Source organism: Lynx rufus, unplaced genomic scaffold (genome assembly GCF_022079265.1).
Source record: "Lynx rufus isolate CCGP_SWC_20201006 ecotype Redwood Valley unplaced genomic scaffold, mLynRuf1.p SCAF_2, whole genome shotgun sequence".
Classification (NCBI taxonomy): domain Eukaryota; kingdom Metazoa; phylum Chordata; class Mammalia; order Carnivora; family Felidae; genus Lynx; species Lynx rufus.
In genome coordinates, this window is record NW_025814834.1 from 127,557,725 (window position 1) to 127,583,310 (window position 25,586).

Below are 25,586 nucleotides of genomic sequence, written 5' to 3' on the forward strand. Positions count from 1 at the left end.
CGGCGGCGCGGGCGCGCTCCTCGGGGCGGTAAGCGCGCCCCAGGCTTGGCCTGGCTGCTCGGGAGCGCGCCCCGGAGGCCCGCCCTGTCTTCGTCCGGCGGGACCGCTCCCGACGCGGCGGCCAGCACTAGCCGGCCCATGCAAGCAAGGTAAGCCGAAAAGGGGATGAGGGCCGGCCCCAGACCGCTGTCGGAGGGTGTGTCAAAGGATGGGATAGGGCGGGTCGGAGAAGTGGAAGCCGCCCGGAGCCCGCCCGCCACCCCCCTCCCCCCCACCAAGGTGGCCCGCGCACGAGTCGCGTGCCAGCTGGCCCTACGCTGTGCGAAGCGCGGGAGAGGGACCTGGTGGTGGTCGGGGCGCGGGCGGGCTCCGGGGGACCGGGGCGGGTGTGTGCACTGGGTTTAGGTCTCCGCGCTTCACCTTTGCGCCCCCATCCTTGGGCGGTCCCCCTCCCACTTCCCTCTCCCTTGCCCCCTATCCGCGAGCCGGGTCAGGCTCCGCCTCCCGCATTTTTCCTGGCCCCAGGTGCTAGTCCGAGGGCTTTGCACCTCTGAAGGAGGCAAAGGTGTAAATAGTGCCTTGGTTTTGTTTTAAGCGGCTACTGAGAACCTTCGCCCCAGTCCCACAAAAACTGCAGTTTTCACTCCCAGGCTCAGAGTTCTTGGTAGGGTGCTTGGGGGAAGGTTTGAAATTGAGATCTGTGTTGACCTTGTGTTTACCCGAAGCTTGTCCACCACGCGCAGTTCTGTCGCGGGGCGGAGTGAAGGGTGTGTGAGCCCAATACGGAAAGGTAAATGGCTGGTCCTTTGTATCCTCACACTGCTTTCTTTGCATTAGGATACATTTGAAAAACAGGAAACACACCAGGGAAATTTTTCCAGTTCTCCCAAATTTTAATTTATAAATCAGTACCCAAATGCCCTTCTGTAATTCTTGTGGCATCATCAGATTCTTCCCCATTTCTCTCCCTATAACATTTGACCCAACGTATAACAAAGTTACTTAATCTTTTAGACTCTATAGGATTTAGCAATTATAAGAATATCACATTTGCTAGAAGGCCAAGTTAGAGTTTAGACAAATAACCGTTTTCTGTTTTGCTTTGGGCCTGATGGTTCCATAGAATTTTTTTTTTTTAAGCTTTCTCTCTTTTTTAGGCTTTCTCTCTTCAGTTGGAATATCTAGAATTTACTTTCTTGTTGTTTCTTATCAGTCACCACTTAGAGGACTCAGCAGATGAATAAGGAATTCATCTTATTACCAGTGGCATTCAAACATTTGTGAAATTTAAGAATTGTAACTGCAGTTCTGATTCGTGGATCTTCAAAGAAAGTAGAGAAGGTAGGTGAGAGACGCAACAACATTTTGTTAATCATTCTTACTACTCTATGAAGATTATTCCTGCTTATTTTCAAAGGTTTCCTTAAATCATTAACCATTGAAATTTTAACTTTATTTGCTTGGCACTTAGCCAGCCATACTTCCAGCTTTCCACTGTAAAAATACATGAGCAAAAGTAGTCTTCCTTACCAAGTCAGTGCACTTAAAGTTTTCAGTTGTCATTAGCAAATTGGTAAATCATTTCAAGCCCTGCTTCTCATCTAAACTGTCAGTTTAAACAATGAGAACCCTCAAAGCCTAAGGAGATACAACTCCAAGATGATTCACACATGCAAAGAATTGAGTGTTGTTCCCCATCCCTGTGGCTAGTTGTACAGAATTGATAAATCAACTCTCATTGTTAAATTGTGTGCTTACTCTGTTCTACTCTAAGGAACAACCCTTTGATATAGCTGCTTTCCAAATCAGAATACTGTAACTCAGAGAAGCTTAGTAACTTTCCTAAATCACACAGCTGGGACTTGATAAAGCTAGGATTTGCACTTGGCTAAATGTCACAACTGATTTCACAACTGTGTTCTTTCCATTGCATCACACAGATTAGTGATTTTTTTTTCCTCCTCTCACAACTGTGTGTGTTCTTTCCATTGCATCACACAGACTAATGTTTTATTTTGCTTAATAATAAACTATTGTTCTTTCCTCATTTTTGTCTTTCCTTTTGTAGGAGGAAACTCAGTGTTTTTCCTTTCATTTTATCTTTTTTGAGGTCAGTGAAAGTTGTCTAATGGGAGAAAGGATAGGAAAAGTGACATCCTGGATTTAAAATATTACTTAATTTCTGATGGTACAACATCATTATAAAACACACTAGTACACTTATCTTGAGCACTGAGTAATGTATAGAATGGTTGAATCACTGTATCGTATGCCTGAAACTAATATAACACCGTATGTTAACTATACTAGATTTAAAATTAAAAAATTAAACACACAATTATCAACTCTTTAAAGAAAAATAAGTTATTAATAATTCTATAACATAGTGTTCTACCCATGAACAAATATTGATGCCTTGACTTGAAATTGTACATGTTTAAAAGAATGCAGTTTGAAATACCCCTTTACTCTCTTTGTATGTAGATTTCAAGATTTACAAAGGTGCAGGTTTGTGCAGATTTGAAGACGTATCTTATGAACTTGTAAAACAGGTAATTCATCTTTTGCATTCTACAAGAGGAACAACCATTTATGGACCATCTATGACAGTATTTCACTTATATTAATTCATTTAGTTCTTGACTAAAGCTCTGTGAAGTGGACATTATTTTAAACAGTTAATTGTAAAAGCTAGCCCTTATTATGTACCAGTAATGTGTTAGTTTCTTGTGCTAGGTCAGTGCAATCCCTGTGATAGCTATGTAGCATGGTACAATAGAACTCTGCTATTGATAATGGAAAATGTTCTATGTGTTCACCATCTTCCATGGTAGCCACTAGACACATGTGGCTTTTGAGCACTTGAAATGTGGCTAGTGTGACTGAAAGACTGAATTTTAAGTTTTATTTTAGTCATTTGTAATTTTAATTTAAATAGCCACATTTGGCTGGAGGATTCTGTATTGGAACATAGGGTTACTCTGAGGTTTTAGAATCTGGATAACCTAGAAAAATGATAATACTGTTTGCTGAAGGAGAAAAGTCGTGAATCTTTTTGGGGTTTAAGATAATTTGGATTTGGCTGTTTGTTCATTCAGAAAATATTGAGTGAGGGGTGCCTGGGTGGCTCAGTCATGAAACTCTTGATTTTGGCTCAGGTCATGATCTCATGGTCTGTGAGATCGAGCCCTAGATTGGGCTCTGCGCTGACAGCTCAGAGTCTGCTTGGGATTCTCTGCCTGTCTCTTTCAAATAAATAAATAAACTTAAAAAAAGAAAATAGTGAGTGATTACTATGGGCAAGGCCCTCTGCTATGCTTAGGTAGTAGAGTCTCTTATCAAGGATTTTATCCACTTAAAGACACTCTCCTTATCTGTCCTACTGCAGAAGATAATAGCCATGAGAGATGTGCAAATCTAGTGTTCTCTGAAGAAGGAGTGCTTATTTCCAGATGCAAAGAGATAAGGGAAGGTTGTGTGTGGAAGATGGTATTTGAGCTCCATTGTAAAGAATAGGAAGGATGTGGGCGTTCAAAAATGATTAAAGGGAGAGAGGAGGTTATGCTTCTAGAAATGAGATGGACATGATGTTGTGAAAATTACTTTTGCTAAAACACCTAAATGTTGGATAAATTATATTAGCCTTTAAATGCATAGCAGGTGTGTAGAACAGAAAGGAAAATGCCCAGGGCTAAAAGTCAAAGAGAGCAGAAACCAGAGTAGTAAACTAGCAATGTGTCTTTTGCGGGGAGAGGGCATTTGGCTGATAGCAGAAATGAAGCACAATTAGAGTCAGCTCATAGGCTCCTCTTCTCTCCACCCCCCCCACACTCCCCCCAAGGTAGAGAGGTATAATTCATACCCCTTTAACTTCTCAGGTATACAAATCCAAGAGGCACCATTCACAGGGTAGTTTGTGTAAATGTGTTTCAGGGGATGACCTTTCTCATAAAAAATAAAATGTAAAGATTTCTACTTGCAACTGTACAACTCACGGCCTTGGAGAATCACCTTCCTCCTCATTCAGCCAGGATCCTCAAAAATCCACACTTAATGAAAGGTGGGCTAGGAAATGTATCTCCTTTCTGGCAAAGGAAGATCACAAAGAAATTTTCACCCAGGTCCAGGTGAGGGAGTAAAGCTCCCCCTTGAGAACCTGAAGCTACAGGGTCTGCCATCACTCAGATTCAGGGCTCAATTTACATATCTACATGGTCTGAAAAACCTGGAAGTCAAGAAATTAAAGTTGGCCTAGGTTGGTAATGTGCCAGAGTGTCTGGCAAAAATAGTTATAGACCCTCCCTGGAATGATTCACCCTTTTTTTCTTTTCTTTTTTTAATGTTTGTTTATTTTTGAGAGAGAAAGAGACACACACAGCATGAGCGGAGGAGGGTCAGACACAGAGAGGGAAACACAGAATCTGAAACAGGCTCTAGGCCCTGAGCTGTCAGCACAGAGCCTGACACAGGGCTTGAACTTGGGAATGGCAAGATCATGAGCTGAGCTGAAGTCGGACACTCAGCCGACTGAGCTGAGCCACCCAGGCGCTTCTGGAATGATTTACCCTTAACCTAAGCCTTTTAGAATTCTCCCAATTAAAATCATCCAAATACAAGTTCATGGTCAAAAACTATAAAACAGGTACAAGGGGTAGTGGAACCAACAAATATGAAATTAGATTCCTCTAAGGATGTTGCATTAGAATTACCCAAAACAAATTAAAATAATGTTCAAAGAGAAGAAAGGAGAAAAATTAAAGACTTTAGAAGCAGTTCAAACTTTCTAGAAATTGAGAATCATTATCCCAGAAACTTATGCTGGGGAAAGCACTATAGGAATGTGGCAAGGAATTGTCATGTTTAAATTGATGAAAAGCATTTGATAGAATGTTAAAGACTCAGAAGGGAAAAAAAGAACAGAAAGAAGGAGATTATGATAATTCAGGCAGGAAATTACTCAAACCATGTCTATAATGGTGACTTTGGGGATAAAGGAAAAGAAACTTATTTAGCAAGATTTAAATGTACATATTTAGCAACAAGTCAGATGATCAGAGTAAATGACAAGTGAAAAATGGCTGAGATTTCATTGTTTGGAACCTCAGTCTGAGATGCGGACGCTGAGTGTACTGGAGGGTTGTGTAGATAGGAGTTGTTCTTACATTGTTCATGGGAAATACTCAATTTCTGTCCCTCAAACTATGAGAAGATACCCCTCCAAACATGAAATTATTTTCACATACAGAGGAGTAATTTCTTAGAATTTGAAAGTATTTCTGTATTTATTTTTGAAAAGTAAATGCATTCGGATACATTAATGTCTTAAAATTCATTATGATTACTTAACATTCTCCGTCTGGAGTTGAAGAAAGAAAGTGGTGATGTGTGTTAGGTGTGTATTTAGGTGCTCTTTTTCTTCCCCTGCCCTTATGCATGTAATGGTGAACAAAACAGTTGGTTTCTTCTGTCTCAGAATCTAAGGTTTAGTGAAGATAAAACCAAGCAAACTAGGAACAGTTAAGTGAGATAAATGCCCTGGTTGGAGAAGTAAAGGGTACTATTGGAAACAAACTAGGGCCACTCAGCTGAAGCTGGAAGATCTGGGACTTGAATATGTATAGGAGTTAACAGGTGGTCGTAGGGCTGGGGGGATGATAGCACTGCGGCCTGCCATCCAGACAGAACAGTGTACGTGAAGGTCTATGAGTGTGCAAGAGAGCATGACCCATTTGAACATCTGAAAGAAGTTCGCTATAGCAGTAGAGCATAGTGATTGGTGTTAGAATGGAAGGCCTGTGTTTGAATTCTGTCTCTACTGAGTTCCAGCTCTGTGACCTTGCACAGTTTTCTTTGTCTCTGTAATTCTGTTCTGAGAAGTAAATGAGATCATGTAATTAAGATGCTTAGTAACTTGGTGACACAGAGTAGACACTGTGTTTACTTTTGTAATGATGATGAAGATGATGATAACTAGAACAAGGAACTGGGAACAAATAAGTAGTCAGAGATGAATTATGGAAAGGTAAGTAGAGATCAGACAATACAAAGACCTTGTAGATCGTGTTAAGGAGGAAAGACAATTTATAAGGGCACAGGGAGGCACCGAAAGATTCTTGTAGGAGAATTAGGTGGTCAGATTGGTATTTCAGAATTAGAAGGATCACTCTGGTTATAAGGTAGAGTCTAGACTGATCACGGTCCACACTAGAGAAGGACGATTTAGGAGATTATAACAATAATCTGGTCAAGAAATGATGGTATTTTGGGTAGAGTAGTGGCAGGGAAGATGGAGAGAAAGGGTAGATTTGAAGGATATTGGAGAGATTGAATAAACATTACTTAGTACTTGATTATGTGTGGAAAGATGGGGGAGAAAGGATGTTTCTGAATATGGCAAGTGGGTGAAACTCGGTTCCATTTACCGAGAAATTGAAAGCAAACAGGTGTTAGGAGATGGTATGGGGGATGATTTCAGAAGTGGGACAGCTCATGGTGATAAGTACAAGATTGTGGGAGTGGATAGCTAAAGTAGAAGAGATGAAATACTTGTGAATAATCTTTTCTAATTTGTTTTTGTTTTTTTTTTCTACTTCGGAAGACGTGTTTGAGATGTGGTGGTTTCAGCAAGGTCTCAGTTTCCTTCCTTCTGCCCTAGTAATTTGGACAGCTGCTGCTTTCATATTTTCGTACATTATTGCTATAACACTCCACCATGTTGACCCTGCTTTGCCTTATATCAGGTCAGTGAAATATATCCTTTTATAGGAGACTGTTTCATTCACATTTTAACATTGAAGCCATTTGCAATTGCACCAAAAACCATAAGATACTTAGGAATAAACCTGACCACAGAAGTCAAAGATCTGTACTCTGCTTCATAGAACACTGATGAAAGAAATTGAATAGGACACAAAGAAATGGAAAAACATTTTATGCTCATGGATTGGAAGAACAAATATTGATAAAATGTCTATAGTAGCCAAAGCCACATTTAATGCTAACATTTAAAATTCAGATTTCATGTTTGACATTACAACAACCAAAGGGATATAAAAAGGAAGTTATGTTTGGTTCTTTCCATGTGATAGAAAAATGTGGAGATGGAATTAGATTCACTTAGTGAACTAGTTAGTGAATTACGACGTTCAAGTGTCTTGTTTTCCAAATAAGTACTTGAGGTTGTCTCAGAAGAGAGATGTGAAATTATTCTCCCCTTAAAATTCAAAAATGCTGCAAACAACAGTAATAGTATTAAAATGTAATGGTAATGGCAATTATTTCTTGACCCACTGTGTACAAGGTAATGTTTCAAGCATTCTTCAGGTCTTAAATAATTGAATAGTTATAATTACCCTTTGAAGTAAGAATTGTTACCCCCATTTGAGAGAAGAGGAAATGAGGTCCGAGGTTAAGTTATTTGTTCAAGGGCACATGATTCAGTAAGTGATGGAACCAAGGTTCAGTTTGACTGGATAATTTGATTCTACAGGCTCTGCTCATAATCTTTATGACATGTCGTCTAGATCTTTCTAACATATTAAGTATCAAAATTTATCAGTAGTATTTTTGAAATTTCAAAACTAATAACGACGTTAGTATGGGTACTCAGTTGCATGTGCTATGTCAGTAACTCTCTTTTTTTCCCAATTATAAAGGCAATATATACTTATTCTAACAAATTTTAAACAATACTAGACTGATTATAAAAGTAAAAAATGAAAGTCTGTTTCAGCCCTCTCCAGTTCCTGCCTGTCCAGAGGTAATATAATGGTTTCATTGATTTCCTTCCATTGTTTGTTTTGTTGCTGTAGTTGTTTCACTTGTTTGTTTATCTCCTGAAAAGTAATCTTTCCAACATAGAAAATAGTGAACTTTTTTTTTTTTTTTAATTTTTTTTTTTCAACGTTTATTTATTTTTGGGACAGAGAGAGACAGAGCATGAACGGGGGAGGGGCAGAGAGAGAGGGAGACACAGCATCGGAAACAGGCTCCAGGCTCCGAGCCATCACCCCAGAGCCTGACGCGGGGCTCGAACTCACGGATCGCGAGATCGTGACCTGGCTGAAGTCGGACGCTTAACCGACTGCGCCACCCAGGCGCCCCGAAAATAGTGAACTTTTAAAGGATGATAAACCAAAAGCCTAAATTTACCTTTTAAAAATATCAAGAAGAGATCAGAATGTTACCATCTACATCTGTTCTCACAGTAGCATGCTGTCAAATAAAGGATATCAACAAATTGGGTACACTTTGGGAAGATGTACAAAAATCAAAGATACTTTAGAATTTAAGGTTCCAAGTCTAGGAATATTCTGATGAAGAATCACCACCGTTCACCACTCTGCTAGCAAAATATGTAGCTTAAGGAGCCCATTCATTCTTTAGTAACTCTTTAGCGAGCATATATCTGTGATTCCTGAGCATCCGTCAGCATTTTTACTTCCCCTTCGAGAACTTGTCTGCTTTCACTTTAAAGAGCTTTTAATCATTTAAGAGGCCATTGGGTTCTTCAGAGTTTCAGTTCTGTGATGGTACTGCATGTGACTTTCTGATAGATAGTACCCTAGACACTTCCTTTTCCATCCCTGTCGTTCTGCCTTTTTATTTTCCTGCTAATGACCTTAGTAATATTACCCTGGGATCTTTCTCCAACATTCTAATATATCTAAACTCAGTAGTACTTAATTTTACTTCTCAGGCTTGTTTCCTTCATCTGAGAAATGATTGAGTTAGACTAGATGCTCTGCAAACTTCCTTTCAGCTCACACACCCTATCTGAAAGGTTTAGTTGTTAATAGTCCCAAAAGACATAACCAAGTGTAAATTTCACTCCAAAGACAATTCCACTGCACATGTGCTTCAGCGGTTCCACTGCACATGTTCTCTTAGCGGTTCAAGTAGTGGACGCTCAGGTAGAATGCACAAGACTAGTACTGGGGCACGAGGAGAAATTATTAGAACTTCTGTGTGTATTTTGTTTAAATCTCAATGTTTAAATTTATATAATACATACATTTTGAAGTTACATGATCAGATTTTTTTTTTTTTTAACATTTATTTATTTTTGGGACAGAGAGAGACAGAGCATGAACGGGGGAGGGGCAGAGAGAGAGGGAGACACAGAATGGGAAACAGGCTCCAGGCTCTGAGCCATCAGCCCAGAGCCTGACGCGGGGCTCGAACTCACGGACCGCGAGATCGTGACCTGGCTGAAGTCGGACGCTTAACCGACTGCGCCACCCAGGCGCCCCAGATTTTTTTTTTTTTGATAGTGTATGATCAAAATAATTTGATGACCACCGGGTTGGGGCATCATGCTGATGAGGTGATGGACTTGGCTCTTTTCACTTGTCGGCCAGTTTATGTCATTCTGATGCAGAGCCAAGGAAGGAGCACACTTAGCCAGTCGTCTTGGAAATGCATGCTTTTGTTTACTTATGGGATAGTTCAAAACTGTGGCATCACTTGAAATACAACTATTATGGATTATTATGGATTTTTTTTTTCTGATTATAAGAATATATATACATTATTTTTGAAATTTTGAAAGGTAGAAGAAACAAACAAAACCACAATCTCCACCTCCTGAAGGTGATCAGAGTAACAAAATCTTTTGTTTCTGAAGATACATTTTAGAGTCAGAAGGAACGATACTTAGAATTGATATTTGATACTTTACTTTTCCTGAACTTAACCCAATTTAACTCGCCAAACCTTATTGATTCCTTACCAGGCATGAGTTTCCATTTCGTTTTTAATCCCATTACATTGTGTTAGTTGAGATCCTTCTTATTTTCAAAACAGACTTTGAAAAAGTCTTTGTCTTTTTCATCTTTACTGTAGTTTGAAGGAAGGGAAAGGAAGTAACATTTAACACGCATCTCCCCTGTGTCTGCTACTCTGCTAGATCTTCACATGTATGACCACAGTTTCATTTCCTCTTGTTGGTCTGACGAGGCTGGGAGGGAATTAATAGCCCCATTTTGCAGATAAGGAGCAGTCAGAAGGACTGAAAAGAGCATACCCAAGGTGTTGCAGTAAATGGTGGGTGGACTGTTGACCTGGATCTGTGTATTCCACACTGCCCTGAAACACAGGCATGTAAACCGATGCATTGCAATACATTGTACTAAGTGATTTCGATAGAAGTCTGGACAGAATGCTTTGTGAGTGTGCACTCTGCTAGAGGAGTTGGCTAAGCTATGGAGGGGAGGGGACTCAAAACTGGTCTCGCGTGGAAGCTCCAGGAGGGCAAGGGCTTTGTCTCTTTTACTAACCACTGTATTCCTGTCCCTAAAATACTGTCTGGTACTTAGGAGGTGCTTGATAAATGTTTTTGTAATTAACAGGAAATGATTAAGTATTAATTGAATTATAGGCAGCATCAACAACAGATGCCAAAAGACAGAGTTGTGAAAGAACCTGCGGTGTTTAGGGAACGAATATTCCGGTGAGACAGATGAACACACCTGCCCAGGATGGAAGTCAGGAACACAGCCCTAACATACCCAGCATGTGCTTTTGTTTGTGTGTTTTTCGAATCATTTTCTGTTGATTTCTGTTATGTGAAAAAGAAATAAGCTAAAGCGATATGAGAAAAAGTGAACCAGGTAGGATATTGTGAGCTCAAACTGTCATGTTCTCATAAAATTATATAAGAGCTGAACTTACAAATGTATAAAAAGACAAAGGGTTTGAAGTAATCCCTGCTATTTTTTATTCTTTAGAAAAAATGCACGTGTATACCTAGTGTGAGAAATCCAAATACCTTCTTTTTTTTCTTTCAGTGACACCGGTACACTGCCTCCAGAAAAATGCTTGTTTGGGGCAATGTTAAATATCGCCGCAGTTTTATGTAAGTGATGGGAATTATTTTAAAAATTGAAATTAACAGCTAAATTAATTTCCTTCTTTAAACACTACTCTGTTCGTTGTTTTACTTTCTGTTTACTGGAGGGACTGTTATCACTAAATTATTGATCGCAGATATGTTTCTTTTAAAAGAAAAGCAGTTTCTAAAAATGCTAAATTACAGAAATCATAGACATATCTATGAGGCTATTTAACTTCTCATTCAAATAGAAGTTGTAAAGTACAACCAAATATTTCTTGAGGCCTTAAGTGGATTTCTTAAGGAACCAGTAGAGGACAGAAAGCTGTAAACACACTGCTCACAACTAACACCAACTAAATTCATTTGGGATAAACAGCTTAGAAGTTTGAGAGCAGCAGTGGAACCACGTTTTGATTTTTGAATGATGTTCTAATGCCAAAAGAATGGAGTTCTACTGGATTTTACATTCCTGTTTATTTTTTTGAACCAAACTTCATTAATGATTTACTAAAATATTTTTTCTCTCAGTTTTGACTGTTTTAAATATTTGCATTCTTCCATATGATATTTATTACTTGCTTCAAAAATTGAAGTCAAGGAAATGATTCAGTGCATAGAAATTCTTCTTATGACTAAAGTTTTCAAAAACTTGTCTACAAAAGCATATCTCTGTTTCCTTTTCTATACTTCTGAGATCTTTGATAATATTTTTGCCATGGAAAATTTGATTTGATTTGACTCTTTCTTGACTAACAAGGATAGTAAAATGGGTTGTTGTGTGATTTTTCCCCCTGTGTAATTGACTGCTATATCTCATTGAGCCAAATTGTAATAATTTGATGAGAGTGAGGCAAATCATCTTTTAGTGTTTTGTTTTGTTTGCCTAGACTCATTTTATCCATATTTTAGCACTAATTACTTTAGACTTTAATGCTAATCATATAGAATAGTTTGTGTTTTGTTTTTTTTTAATTTTTTTTTTAACATTTATTTATTTTTGAGACAGAGAGAGACAGAGCATGAACAGGGGAGGGTCAGAGAGAGAGGGAGAGACAGAATCTGAAACAGGCTCCAGGCTCTGAGCTGTCAGCACAGAGCCCGACACGGGGCTTGAACTCACGGACCGTGAGATCATGACCTGGGCTGAAGTCAGATGCATAACCGACCAAGCCACCCAGGAACCCCTAGAATAGTTTGTGTTTTATATAATACTTATCATTAGACATTTTCAGAAAACATCAAACTTCTCTCAAGTTTTATCCTAAATATTTGTAAATGTGAGGCCCACAGGAGGCCAGTGCCTTTGAGTCACACAGAGATATTACTAGTTCCATAATGCAACCTTAAAAGTTCTTTGAAATCGACAGCTGTTTCTGCTTTTTGTTTTTTCTCTTCTCTCAAATAAAATGTAAAAGGCAAATCTATGATATATGACCTTTGTTAACTGTTGGCAACTTTATTCCCTGGTTATTTATTACTTTGTTGTCATTCGGATTATCTCTTCCCAGGCATTGCTACAATTTATGTTCGTTATAAGCAAGTTCATGCTCTGAATCCTGAAGAGAATCGTATCATCAGAATAAACAAGGCTGGCCTTGTACTTGGATTACTGAGTTGTTTTGGACTTTCTATCGTGGCAAACTTCCAGGTTTGTGCTTTAGCCCAACATAGGTATTTTCCTGAAGTACCTAAATTAATACATGTTAAAAAGGAAACCTGAAACATTCAGTTACACACTGTTATTGTTTCTTTGCCTTGACAAAGAAACCATTAATTATTTGGCCTTCTTAGAGATCACTACATATACAATTAGAAAAATTCATTCTCAGTAAACTGCTGAACACCTATAAATTATTCTGACCTTTTAAGGATTCACAGAACTCTTTATTTATAAATTATCCCTTTAAGGGTCCACAGGACTCTTTATTTATTAGACTTTTTATTACTATTTAGTTGGTGATTACTCCAAGACCAGAGAGAATTGATATAAATTATAAGTGACCAAATTATAGACTTAAACTTAAAAAAAAATATGCCTGACACCTATTTTGTATTTATATTCTTGTTAAGATGTTCCCATTGATCACCTCTCTTTCTAGGTGTTCAGCACCTTCTATGAGTAAGTAAAGGGAGGATATGGAGCTCTTCCAGCTTTTTCTCAGGGAATTCTCAAAGTGGCAGTCAACCTTCATAAACATTTGCCAACTCTTCACATTCCTTTCTATTGACATTCTTTCAGCCACATCCTGGGCACATTGTGTCTTTTGATTAATCTCTCTACAGTCTTTATAAAGTTTCAGTTTAGACGTTTGATGCCCTATTTATACACACTCATCATACAAATATACTTATAGAGGCATATTCATGCATCTAGTGTAGTTATTTTTGGTTGATGGATGGCTTTCCTCCCACAATGATTTAAGGCCTTGACACTATCCTTCTTTGAGCTCTGCTGTTCCCTAAGTCCTTAATGTCTTCTGCAACCAGCTGGCTGAAACAAAGAGAACATGCAAAAACCACACCTGCTTCTTTACAACTTTAACCTTAACTAGAATGAGTCACATCATTCTAGTAACATTTATTTGCTAGACACAGGGGTGCTAGGAAATGAAGTCTTGCTGAGCATCAGTTCCTGGGGCAACTCTAAACCATGGAAGGGGCATACAATTTTTGGTGGACAGCTACCTAGTTGTCTTTGCCACAAATAGGGTCCTGCCTTCCTTGATCAGTTTCTTTCTTTATTTTTTTATTTATTTTTATTTTTTAAAATGTTTATTTATTTTTAAGAAAGAGAGACAGAGTGCAAACAAGGGAGGGGCAGAGAGAGAGGGAGACACAGATTCCAAAGTAGGCTCTGGGCTCTGAACTGTCAGCACAGAGCCCACTGCAGGGCTTGAACCCACGAACTGCAAGATCATGACCTGAGCCGAAGTTGGATGTTTAACCGCCCAAACCGTTCAGCAACATGCCCCCCATCCATCAGTTTCTAAAGCTCAGTGTTTAAAAATATGTTTTGGAAATTTTTAGTGTATGGATAGTGATTCTTTGCTCTGGTTGTCCCTTGATCAATTTAACAATATTTGTCACCCCCATGTGGGAAAATGAATCCCAACCTGACTTCCACACTTAATATGTTACTTCTATTAGTAACTAAAATTTGTTTATGCAATCCAGTAAATTCCACTGACAGTTCCTGATTGCACTCATACACACGGCCTTTCTACCTTTATCTCATTCACCTACAAAAACAGTTGATATACTTTTTTGTTGTTTTCAGCTTTCATTCTAATTCACTTCATCACCTGAGCCTTATAATTTTGAATCAAATTCCTTTTTCTTTCTTGGTCACATCTCTTTTCATGCAGCTTTGGACCTATTGAATTTCTTCTACATCCTTCCTTGATGGCTTCATTGCTGGGCCCTGTTTATAAGCAGACTCTGTAATAGTACCCAGATATCCTTCCTTCCTTTCTCACATAAACTGTTACTGCTTATTTTAAGTGGCGAGTGCATTGCCCCCTCTTCCCACTTCTCTCTTGCAAAAACAAACTCTAGCTGATTGATACAGGAAAAAAAGGTCCACAAACCAGATGTTTACAGTTCTAGAGCTGGACTTGGAAGAGACTCTAGCGCTGTGTTTTAAAGTAGGGACTTATTGGTCTTACCTCTCAAACATGTCTTGAAAGCATCTGCTTCTGTCCATTTTCATCTCCACTTCTCTCCCTACCATCTCCTTCTCAGCCAGTTCAGATTTCATTCTCTCTCATCTGGACTACTGCCATAGTTGCCTGAATACTTCCTCTGCACTCACTCTTGCAAGCCTTTCATTTAATATTGCTCCGGTATAATCTTTTGGAGTTATATATACATCCTACTCTGTTTCTCTGTACCCCTGCTTAGAGCTGTACAGCTCCAAAGTTTCATGCAAAGACATAGAATCAAGAGAGAAAAAGGAGTTTGGCAAACTGCCTGCCAAGCTGCTTAATTAAGTCAAAGGTCTTACATGATCTGGGTGCTGTCTACCTCTTTAACCTCGTTCTGCATCATTCCCCTTCTTCTTTTTTTTTTTTTTTAATTTTTTAATGTTTTATTTAGTTTTGAGACAGAGAGAGACAGAGCATGAGCAGGGGAGGGGCAGAGAGAGAGGGAGACACAGAATCTGAAATAGGTTCCAGGCTCTGAGCTGTCAGCACAGAACCTGACACGGGGCTCGAATTCACAAACCGCGAGATCATGACCTGAGCTGAAGTCGGACGCTCAACCGACTGAGCCACCCAGGCGCCCCTGCATCATTCCGCCTTCTTGATGTCTTCCCTTGTACATAACACTGGACTTTTTTTGTTCTTTAAATAAGATAAGTTATTCCACTCCATTTCATGTTTCCTTTGTTGGACATTTCACAACCCCAAGCCTAAACAGATCGAGGTGTCTTAAAGATCTCAGTGCACGCTGTAGTTCCTCAGGGAAATCTGTGAATAGACTTGCTTCTGTGTAGTTTGAGTTTTCTTTATTTGTATTCTTTGTGTTCTCTAAGCTCTGGAAACAAATTTCTCACAGTACTTCTTATAGTCTAATTTTATATCTATGGTTTTTAAAAATTTTTAGTTGATCTAGTTCTCCATTAATTGTGAGCACCATGGGTTTGTTCACCGTTGTGTATATTGCATATTTAGCACCTAACATAGTGCTTACCACCAACATGTTCTCATTGTTTAGTAACTTCGTGAAGAGGCTAAGGGACTAAGCAGGATGGCTAAAAATTCTCTTGTGATTATTGTGGCCGTCTATATATTTTTATTATTTTATTTTAATGTTTATTTATTTTTGAGAGAGAGACAGAGTGCAAGCGGGAGGGACAGAGAGAGAGGGAGACACAGAATCTGAAGGAGGCTCCAGGCTCTGAGCTGTCAGCACAGAGCCTGATGTGGGGCTTGAACCCACAAACCGTGAGATCATGACCTGAGTCAAAGTCAGACGACCAACCAACTGAGCCACCCAGGCGCCCCTTTTGTGGCCGTCCACATACTATCTATCTATCTATCTATATATATATAAAATTTATTATCAAATTGGTTTCCATACAACACCCAGTGCTCATCCCAAAAGATGCCCTCTTCAATACCCATCACCTACCCTCCCCTCCCTCCAACCCCCCATCAACCCTCAGTTTGTTCTCAGTTTTTAAGAGTCTCTTATGCTTTGGCTCTCTCCCACTCTAACCTCTTTTTTTTCTTTTTTTCTTCCCCTCCCCCATGGGTTTCTGTTAAGTTTCTCAGGATCCACATAAGAGTGAAAACATATGGTATCTGTCTTTCTCTGTATGGCTTATTTCACTTAGCATCACACTCTCCAGTTCCATCCACGTTGCTACAAAGGGCCATATTTCATTCTTTCTCATTGCCACGTAGTACTCCATTGTGTATATAAACCACAATTTCTTTATCCATTCATCAGTTGATGGACATTTAGGCTCCTTCCATAATTTGGCTGTTGTTGAGAGTGCTGCTATAAACATTGGGGTACAAGTGCCCCTATGCATCAGTACTCCTGTATCCCTTGGGTAAATTCCTAGCAGTGCTACTGCTGGGTCATAGGGTAGGTCTATTTTTAATTTTTTGAGGAACCTCCACACTGTTTTCCAGAGTGGCTGTACCAGTTTGCATTCCCACCAGCAGTGCAAGAGGGTTCCCGTTTTTCCACATCCTCTCCAGCATCTATAGTCTCCTGATTTGTTCATTTTGGCCACTCTGACTGGCGTGAGTTGATATCTGAGTGTGGGTGGCCGTCCATATTTAAAGAGATTAATGAGATTTGAAAACTCTGACTAAAAAGATACAAATTCAATTCCTTTTAAAACAACTGTGTATGATAATATTCAGCAAAACAAACACATATGTCCTCAATGCCTACTTAGAGGAATTTTTCCCCTCCTAGGAAATTTACCCTCAAGGAAACTTGGAAGGGTCAAGTAAGCAGAAATCTATGTTAATTTCATAAGGCTGCCATAACAAAATACCATACATCAAGTGGCTTAAGATAACAGAAATTTATTCTCTCAAAGTTTAGGAAGCCAGAAGTCTGAAACCAAGATGTTAGTAGGGATGGTCCCCTTTTGGACACAGGCTATTCCATGCCTCTTTCTTAGTTTCTGGTGGAAACCAGTAACCCTTGGTATGCGTGGCTCATGGCATAACTCTATAATATATGCCTCTGTTGTCACATGGCATTCTCTCTTCCTGTAAAATTTATCCTAAAGGACACCTGGGAGAGAGGATAAGGATAAGTAAGCAGGATATTAGTTCCTAAGTTTCATTAACTGCTTTTAGGTAAAGTTTACAGATACAATCAATATGTAATTTATAAGTTCTTTATCAGACATTGGCTCCTGACCACACATAATCTCTGTAATTTTTCTTGTCTTTGTCAAAAGATAAGTTTTTGTCTTTGATAAAGGATATATTTTTAAAGAGGATAAATGTGTCAAAGACTTTATTTAACTTATTAATTCATGAGAGAAATACTAGGAATTACAAATCAGCTCAAAAGAGAAGTCAAAGTACCACACATTTATTGGCAGATAAGGAATGTAAAATAAATTTATGATGCAAAACTGGCCATTATTCACAGGGTAATAATTAATAGCATTCAAAAGGACACAGTTTGCATTTATGCAGATGTGGATTATTTGCATTACTATCAGTGTTCTATAAGTTAACTTCTGTCTCTGTACATACCTTTTTTTTCCAGGTACAGAACACTTTAATCTAGCTTATGCAAGAAATAGGTCTGTCATTGCCCTTTCTAGTAAAATGAGTATAAAAGGTATAAATACCCTCTTTTCCATAAGTGTAAGTGAGTTTCTGTAACTTTCAATCAAGTTTCAATGCATTTGTGCAAAAGCATTACATAAAATATGCCCAAAGACCAATGGTTATAATAAATATGAGTAGAATTCTCTTCTGTTCTCTTCCTTTACTCTTCTTCCCTGTGAACAAATATAGAACTATCTACACCTCAAAGGATGGTTTGTTTCATTTTCAAAAGTCGTATGCAAAATATTTACCTATGAATTCTAAGCTACACATAGCTTTATTATTATAGAAGTTTTCTGTGAAAAGTTGCCTAATCCAAGCCAAGTAAAACTCACATTTGTGTAGAACCAGTCCCAGAGGCTCTAACATTCCATAGGAAGAATGCTGTCTGACCTATTTCAAGATCTTTTGCTGTTTCTCTGGTCTCAAAAATATGACAAAATTTAATGTACAAGCTGAAGCACTGCCAGTTAAAATCAGTTTTATATGCCTTTATTATAACTATAAAAATATAGTAATAAATGTTCTCCATTTTTTATTTTTACTTTTTAAGTCACAGGGTTTTATTGATGGGACTGTGTACTCGTCCCAGATGGTCATCAATCAGGTTCTATCTCTAGCGTCATCACGATATGAGAATATTTTTAAGGGGAAAAGTTCACCCATATTCCTTCTCATAGCCCTAAAATAGTTAATTTCATTTTTGTCTATATTTTTCCAGCCTTTATCCATACGTACAGATAAATTCCCATATGAAGATAAGGTAGTACTATTTTGTTTTATTTTTTATTATTTTTTTGTATTGTTTTACAGGTGCTGAAGGGTTTTTTTTCTGTTACCCAAAGTGGAAATGACAATGCATTTTTTTCCCTTCTCAGTACTCATAACTCATTGCCAGTTGTAACACCGCAAACTGGATCAAAGTAGCCTTTTCTCTCCAAAAGAAAACCAATGGCATTGCCAAAAACGTTATCTTTTACTTCTTTATACTGGAAACTTCCTGTAGCTTCAACTAAGAAAGTTGGCTTCTGTATTTGTGAATTAGCACAGTTGACTGAAAGGAGGGGCCCAAGCCCTACCTCTCCCCTCTCGCTACCCCGTGATGCCCTCCGTGCCAGATGCTGTGCAGTGCCTTCCCAACCACATGAAATACAGACAGTGCCAGCTTCGAGAATTAGAGGGGCTCAACTGAAGATGTTTGTAGGATTTTTGGAGAGCCACTCTTGTCACTTTTAAGCAGAGGGTATATGTAGTAAAAAGTAAAATGTAAATGGATACCGGTAAGAGTGAGGTAAAGGGGGAAAAATTATAATTTATGATAATCCCTTGTATACTTTATCAAAACCAATCAACTAGAGCCAAGATGGGGTGTTTAAATTTTTTGAGACTTTAAATTGCTTTTGGATTTAAATTGGGTTTAAGTTGAAACTCCCTCCCTCCAGCTTTCCAACCTGCTAATCTCCCTTTGTTGTGCATTACTCTTTTTCTATAATCCTTATCACCATCTAACATACTATGAATTTTACTTGCTTCTAAAGTTTATTATTTATTGTTTTTGCTTCTTCACTTGAATATAAACTCTGAGGGCCAGGTGCTTGCCTGTTTTGTTCACTGATATATCTGAGTACTTAGAACAGTGTTTGACACACAAGAGGCACTCACAGAAACATGGTATTCAATGAGTAAATGAACAACTACTGTCATATTTTCAGTAGTGGCATATGAATAATTTGGTTTACTGTAGTCCTCTGGCTTATGCTGAGTAGTCTAAGAGAGAATTACTTCAAGAAGTAATTTTGTAGAATTCGCAGTATTTTTGCACTCAGTGAATGTTCTATTGAAATTGCTGGCTTGTGCTTTTAAATATTGTGTTGGTAATGTGTTTTGAGTTTACCTTATTTACTTATTTCTTCTTTCTACCTCTTAGAAAACAGACTTTTTTCCTGTACACATATGTGGAGCTGTGCTCACCTTTGGTATGGGCTCGTTATATATGTTGGTTCAGACCATCCTTTCCTACCAAATGCAGCCCAAAATTCATGGCAAACAAGTCTTCTGGATTAGACTATTGCTGGTTATCTGGTGTGGAGTAAGTGCATTTAGCAGTATCCTTTGCTGTAAAATGTGGCTCCACTTGGAAGGGAATTGAATAACAATATTTAAGTGAACACTGTTGGCATATTGTAAGCAGGTCTTTTGTGGGTGAGATTCTTGGGTTAGTAAATTAAAAGACTTGAAATGTGAAATTCAAATTTTACATAGGACCTCAGTAATTGAACTAGGAACAAAGCTGATGTTTAGCCTGATCATACTCACTTCAGACATCTGAAGGATGAGTTTATGTCCTTGAGAACAATTATGGAGGATAGTACTGATTTACTGAGCAAAGGGGAGTTGACTCTGCAGACCATTTCATAGTAATCCTCCAGGCACATTTTAATTTTCACTACTGCTGTGTGACATCTAGTCTTTAAGAAAATGGGTTTGGACCTTGGAAACAAATGTATGAGTAATCCTTTGGGACCTTTAAAGTTATTTTTATTTTGAATCTAATTTAAATGCACAGGTCTTGTCCGAGATTCTCCTTGACTTACTTTTTTTTATAGTGCTGACTTCCTCATCATTGTTGCACAGTGGCAATTATGGCAAAGATGTAGACCAGAAACTCCATTGGAACCCCGAGGACAAAGTAAGAGCTTGGAATCTACAAAACTTAGTTTTATATTAAAGATGACTATTTTGGTTGGTTTTGATGTATTCTTTTGTGTCATCACCAAAAATGAAACTTTTTCAGTAGAATAGTCAATTCTGTTAAATTAGGATTATTTACTATGTATGATTGAGTTTGTGTAGAATTACCTGTGTTATTCTCTCACGTCTGACCAGTGAACATTTTCAAGACATGAAGAGAATCATCATGGCAAAGAGTTTTCTCAGAAATTGTCTCTCCTAAATATGGATGTAGTGTACAACATACCCAACTGAGATCTTTTATTATTAGAATTCGTGTTTTCTGAATTATTATCTGGAAGTTTATTATTTTGGACTCTACATTTGGGTTCCAGTATACTGGATATCTGAATGGAGATAGCATCTTTGATCCTGAGAAAAAAAGTGGAGGGACATATACTAAATAGATGATAAAATAGGTTTATCTGTTTTCACAAACCTCTCAGTGGCATTTCATTTTAAGTTATTTTTAAAGAATTAGCCCTGGATAGGACATGTTTATAAGAATGAAAGAATGGAGTAATTTATTAGATTCTTTCAGTTATTTTTTAAAAATATTTTTTAATGTTTATTTACTTTTGAGAGAGAGAGAGAGACAGAGCATAAGTGGGAGAGGAGCAGAGAGAGAGGGAGACACAGAATCCAACTAGGCTCCAGGCTCTGAGCTGCCAGCGCAGAGCTCAACGTGGGGCTCGAACTCACGGACCGTGAGATCATGACCTGAGCTAAAGCTGGATGCTTAACTGATTGAGCCACCCAGGTGCCCCATTCTCAGTTATTTTTTTTATTGTATATATTTTTTTATTTTAGAGAGAGATATATGAGCAGAGGAGAGGGACAGAAGGAGGGAGAAAGAGAATCTCAAGCAGTCTCAATGCTCAGTGCAGACCCTGACCTAGGGCTTGATCTCATGACCCTAGGATCATGACTTAAGCCAAACTCAAGAGTTGGATCCTCAACCAGTTGAGCCACCTAGGAGCCCCTGGATGCTCTTAGCTATAATCCATATATTATTTAATGTTCTAAAAATGACACCACGTTTACCATGAGCATTTTTTACCTAAACATTTTTAGTGACATTTAATGAATCTTATGGTTGTGGGAAAGGCAGTAACTTCCTGATCATAGAGTAGAAGTTCTCCTGTCTTAGTTCTCAGATGGAAATTTTATTTGCTCTGGATGAAATTTACAGTAGGTAAATCATTTAGGAGGAACTTTCTAATGTCTGCCTTTAATTCTCGAGCTAGGTTCAATAAATTAAGGATTGGGTTTTTTTCCACAGAAAGTTCAGATATGGAATTATTTATAAAAGATAAATGGAATTAAGTTTTTAAACAAATCCGAATTTAGATAGTTTATATTTACAGAAGAATTGTGAAAATAGTACAGAGGGTTCTGTGTTGTCAATGTATTCTATACCTTCCCCTTTTATTAACATCTTTAATTAATATAGCATGTTTGTTATAGTTAAACTCAAATGGACACATTTTTAACAAAAGTCTATAGTGTATTAAAATGTCCTTAGTATTTACCTGATGCCCTTTAATTTTCATAAGGCAGATTGGATTATAAATTTTATGGGTTTTTTATTTGAGAGAAATTATAGATTATTTGAATGAAATTTCACAGAACTGTTCTTTTTTTTCCATTGTCACTCAAGGGTTATGTGCTTCACATGATCACCACTGCAGCAGAATGGTCTTTGTCATTCTCCTTCTTTGGTTTTTTCTTGACTTACATCCGTGATTTTCAGGTAAGAAAACACAGCGTTAGATTTATGCAGTCAAACTTCCTGCAGGTGGAATAAGAGAAGTTTCTATAGGCAAGTCTCCAGCCTTTTTGAAAATTAACTTCATAAGCAGCAATGCCAGAAGAGGAGCGACTCAGGGAAATTGTTTCTGTGTTTGGAGAAGTAGTGTATTGTTAGTAAGGTATTCAACCTTGAAAATAGGGCTGTAGAACAAGTAAATTTGCAGAAACTTTTTCACAGAATTTTCATCAACTCCGCCTACGTTTCCTGATTCCTCCGCCTACTGATTCCTTTTAGAAACCAAAGAAAAATGAAGAACTTCTGAGTAGAGAAGCTTGGTTTTCCCAACTCTGTTGGTACTACAGTTGATACCGTTGTCAGTATAGCATCTGTCTCACTCTTGTTACTCATTAGAATTGATTTACATCCCCAATCCCATAAATGTTCTTCAGAGCATATTGAAGATGTGATGTTGAAGACTTTGAAGATGTCTTTAAGGAACAAACGTCTATATATAATTTTCTTTTCTGTTACAGAAAATTTCTTTACAAGTGGAAGCCAATTTACATGGATTAACCCTCTATGACACTGCTCCTTGCCCTGTTAACAATGAACGAACACGGCTACTTTCCAGAGATTTATGATGAAGGGATAAAACATTTCTGTGATGATTATGATTCTCAGGGATTGGGGAAAATGTTCATGAAAGTTACTTACTCTGCTCTGAAATTTTCAACCAGTTAATTAAGGCTGACAGTGACTTTGATGAACACTGATAAACAAGAGACATAAATAAAGCCGTTTGATAAGTTATTTTAAAGGATATCATCAAGAAGAGCATGGGAAAACATTTATGCCTATACTTGTTTTTAATCCCAGAAAATAAAACCAAAGGACTACAATATTGTAGATTTTTTTCCTACTTATGAGAAACAACCAGAAGTGTACCAAGCAGTCTACAAAATCCAGCCTTTCATATTTTTTAAATCATCATAAAGCGTGTTTTGTTTGGAGCACTTTTATAAGAGACATTTTCCAGGACCCCGGATACTCAGCATTGCTCAGCAGCTCCTTTAGAATTGGGTTTTGAAGTAATAGTTTTACCATATCACTACATTTCTTACAGTCTATAAAATTTTTTTCTTCTGGAATCCACTTATTAAGGGGAGCAGACCCAAATTCATGTAAGCACTTTCATTGCTTAGGCTTTGCACAAGTGATTCTGTAGGTGTTGATTTAATTCCTGCCATAAGGCCAAATACTGTGCCAACTAGTCTGTCACACATCCTTGCAAGAGGTTCATGAAGCTTAGTCTCTGAAATGGGATTTTAATCACTTCATGCATGAGAGAAGTAGCTATAGGTAAGTTTACTTCAGTTGTGATCTACACAAAACAAGAGCTAGTGTTCACACATGAGGCTGAAAGGTTGTGAGTAATAGCAGATATGGTTAATAGAAGTTACCACAAACTGCTGTCAAGAGCTTCTTAGATTTTCATTTATATAGAAATTATAATTATTTGTAAAAGTAGTCTTGAATGAGCAAATACTAACCCTTTTAAACAAGGTGTGATCTTTGTAGGAAGGACAAAATCAATCCAAAGGGGAGAGAGGGGGAGAAAACTAGGTACAAAATAGTTGTGATACTTGTATCCACAAAAACAACTTTCTCTCTCTCTCTCTGTCATGCAAGTGATTGTATAGCTTCTACTTGGATCCATATCTGTGCAGATAAAGAATGGTTTACAGATCCCAGAGAAAATTCAAAAGAAGAAAATGATCATCCAGAAGGTTCCCAGTGACTGGTTCTCAAAAGAATCTTTGAAGAAGATTAACAGGGTTTATCATTTTAGAATAAATGATCCCATGGCCAAAATAAAAGATGGTGACAAGTTTAACGTATAAGAGGGAGCACTTTAAAAGAAAATGGTTATCTGGTGGAATTAGAAATCTCAATTAGGAATAAGTTTCTAGATATAAGACTGTGTAAATAATACTGCTGAAGACTTCTGGGCTAATAAGACAGAAAGTGGAATAAAATACTATTTACATAGGTCACACAGTAGTGACCATGGGAGATACTTCAATAAATATCGATGCATTGAAATTTGACATCACTAGAAAAATATTTGGATACAAACCATGAAAAATTTCTTTCATGCCTCTGAAAATCATAGTGCAACCACACCTGAGAAACACTGGTGGGTCCTGACTCCTGTACATCAAGGAAGCTGAAATTCAAGTTGTGAAGGACCACATATGGTGAGAGGGGGATTGATAGAATCAAAGTTTATAAATTACATGTGGGGAGGATGACACAGGAAGAACTTGGACTTACAGGTCTGTACTAGAATATTAGGTTTAGAAATATGCACTAACATTAAATTCTTATAAAACAAAAAGTTACTTCAATAGTATTTTAATCCCATTATGTAACTTTTACTCTTAAACATAACAGAGGGTGAAAATGTTAATTCAAAAAGGGATTATAAATAGATTTTTGAATGTGTGTTTATCCCTCACTTACACTGAAGTAATGGAAGAGAACCACACCCTCCCTTAAAATATGACTTGCCTCCAATGTCAGTACAGAAGCTTGTATAAACAGATAAGGCATTCCTCTTCAATTCAATCAACGTTCCTGTATTGAATATTTAGCTTTAAGGATAGAAGGTTTTTAAGCTGACAAAATTAACAGATTCTATGAACTGAATGTATTTCTTTTTTGTTCTGGATACACAGCAAAACTGCATTTCCCAGCCTCCCTTTCAATTAAGAATTGCATGAGACTGAATATTAGCCACTGAAATGTAAGTGAAATGGATGTATTTGTTGTTTTCATATTAAGATTCTGAAAAGGGGGAATGCCTGTCCCCTTTTTTTTCCTCTTTCCATTCAATGGATATTATTGATGATAAGATTTTAGGAAATGGCAGAATCACATGGTAAAAGGAACCTGAACTAGTCCACTTCTAATTTTAGATTTTAGAAAATCAAACAAGATCTTCTGTAATTTAGGAGCTCCATTTTTATCCATCCCAGTTACTGAGATTATATTTTGCTGGAATAGTGTCATATGTTGTAAGTGCTCAGTGGATTTATGAAAGAGAAAGAACTTCTCTTATCTCTTCTGCCTTGTCCTGTATAGACTCACTGTGAAATGAAGTTCAGTAAACATTGGCTTATCTTTATAAATGCGTGATTTATGTCTTGCTTCTTTTCAATCAGCCAGATTGCTAGTTTTAGAAAGAATGTACTCACTTACTAGGAAGATAAAAACATAAAACAGAACTAAAACAGGAAAAATCTTTCTGAGGCATTGTGAGTGTAAGCAACTGTATCCTCCAAAAGGCATGGTAATCTGAGAGAGAGTTCACCTTCTCAGGAAGCCTGAGTAGAATACAAAGAGAAAACCTCAAATTCTAACTTATGCCTTTGGAATGTAGTGCAAAGAGAAACTC

General features: G+C 37.8%; 1 protein-coding gene across 3 annotated transcripts; it reads left to right on the plus strand.

Moving 5' to 3' along the window:
• Positions 1-44: 44 nt before the first annotated feature.
• On the plus strand, positions 45-25,320 carry DRAM2 (DNA damage regulated autophagy modulator 2). 3 transcript variants are annotated; one of them, XM_047085648.1, is made up of 10 exons: positions 45-149; positions 1,214-1,341; positions 2,485-2,552; positions 6,599-6,740; positions 10,788-10,855; positions 12,343-12,482; positions 19,574-19,751; positions 20,253-20,335; positions 22,037-22,129; positions 22,663-25,320. In XM_047085648.1, exons 4-10 carry the CDS (start codon positions 6,610-6,612, stop codon positions 22,768-22,770), a joined length of 801 nt encoding a protein of 266 aa, XP_046941604.1. In that variant the 5' UTR covers positions 45-149; positions 1,214-1,341; positions 2,485-2,552; positions 6,599-6,609; the 3' UTR covers positions 22,771-25,320. The 3 variants fall into 3 exon arrangements, with proteins under 3 accessions (XP_046941604.1, XP_046941605.1, XP_046941607.1); XM_047085649.1 differs by having other exon boundaries at positions 19,574-19,622; XM_047085651.1 differs by lacking the exon at positions 6,599-6,740.
• The last annotated feature ends 266 nt before the right edge of the window (positions 25,321-25,586 follow it).

What these genes read in the sequence shown, in the direction of transcription:
- DRAM2 (XM_047085648.1), top strand. Translation starts at nt 6,610, where the DNA reads ATGTGGTGGTTTCAGCAAGGTCTCAGTTTCCTTCCTTCTGCCCTAGTA. An exon ending in CCTGCTTTGCCTTATATCAG is followed by an intron (nt 6,741 to 10,787) that starts GTCAGTGAAATA and finishes TTTTTCTTTCAG; the next exon opens with TGACACCGGTACACTGCCTC. An exon ending in AAATATCGCCGCAGTTTTAT is followed by an intron (nt 10,856 to 12,342) that starts GTAAGTGATGGG and finishes ATCTCTTCCCAG; the next exon opens with GCATTGCTACAATTTATGTT.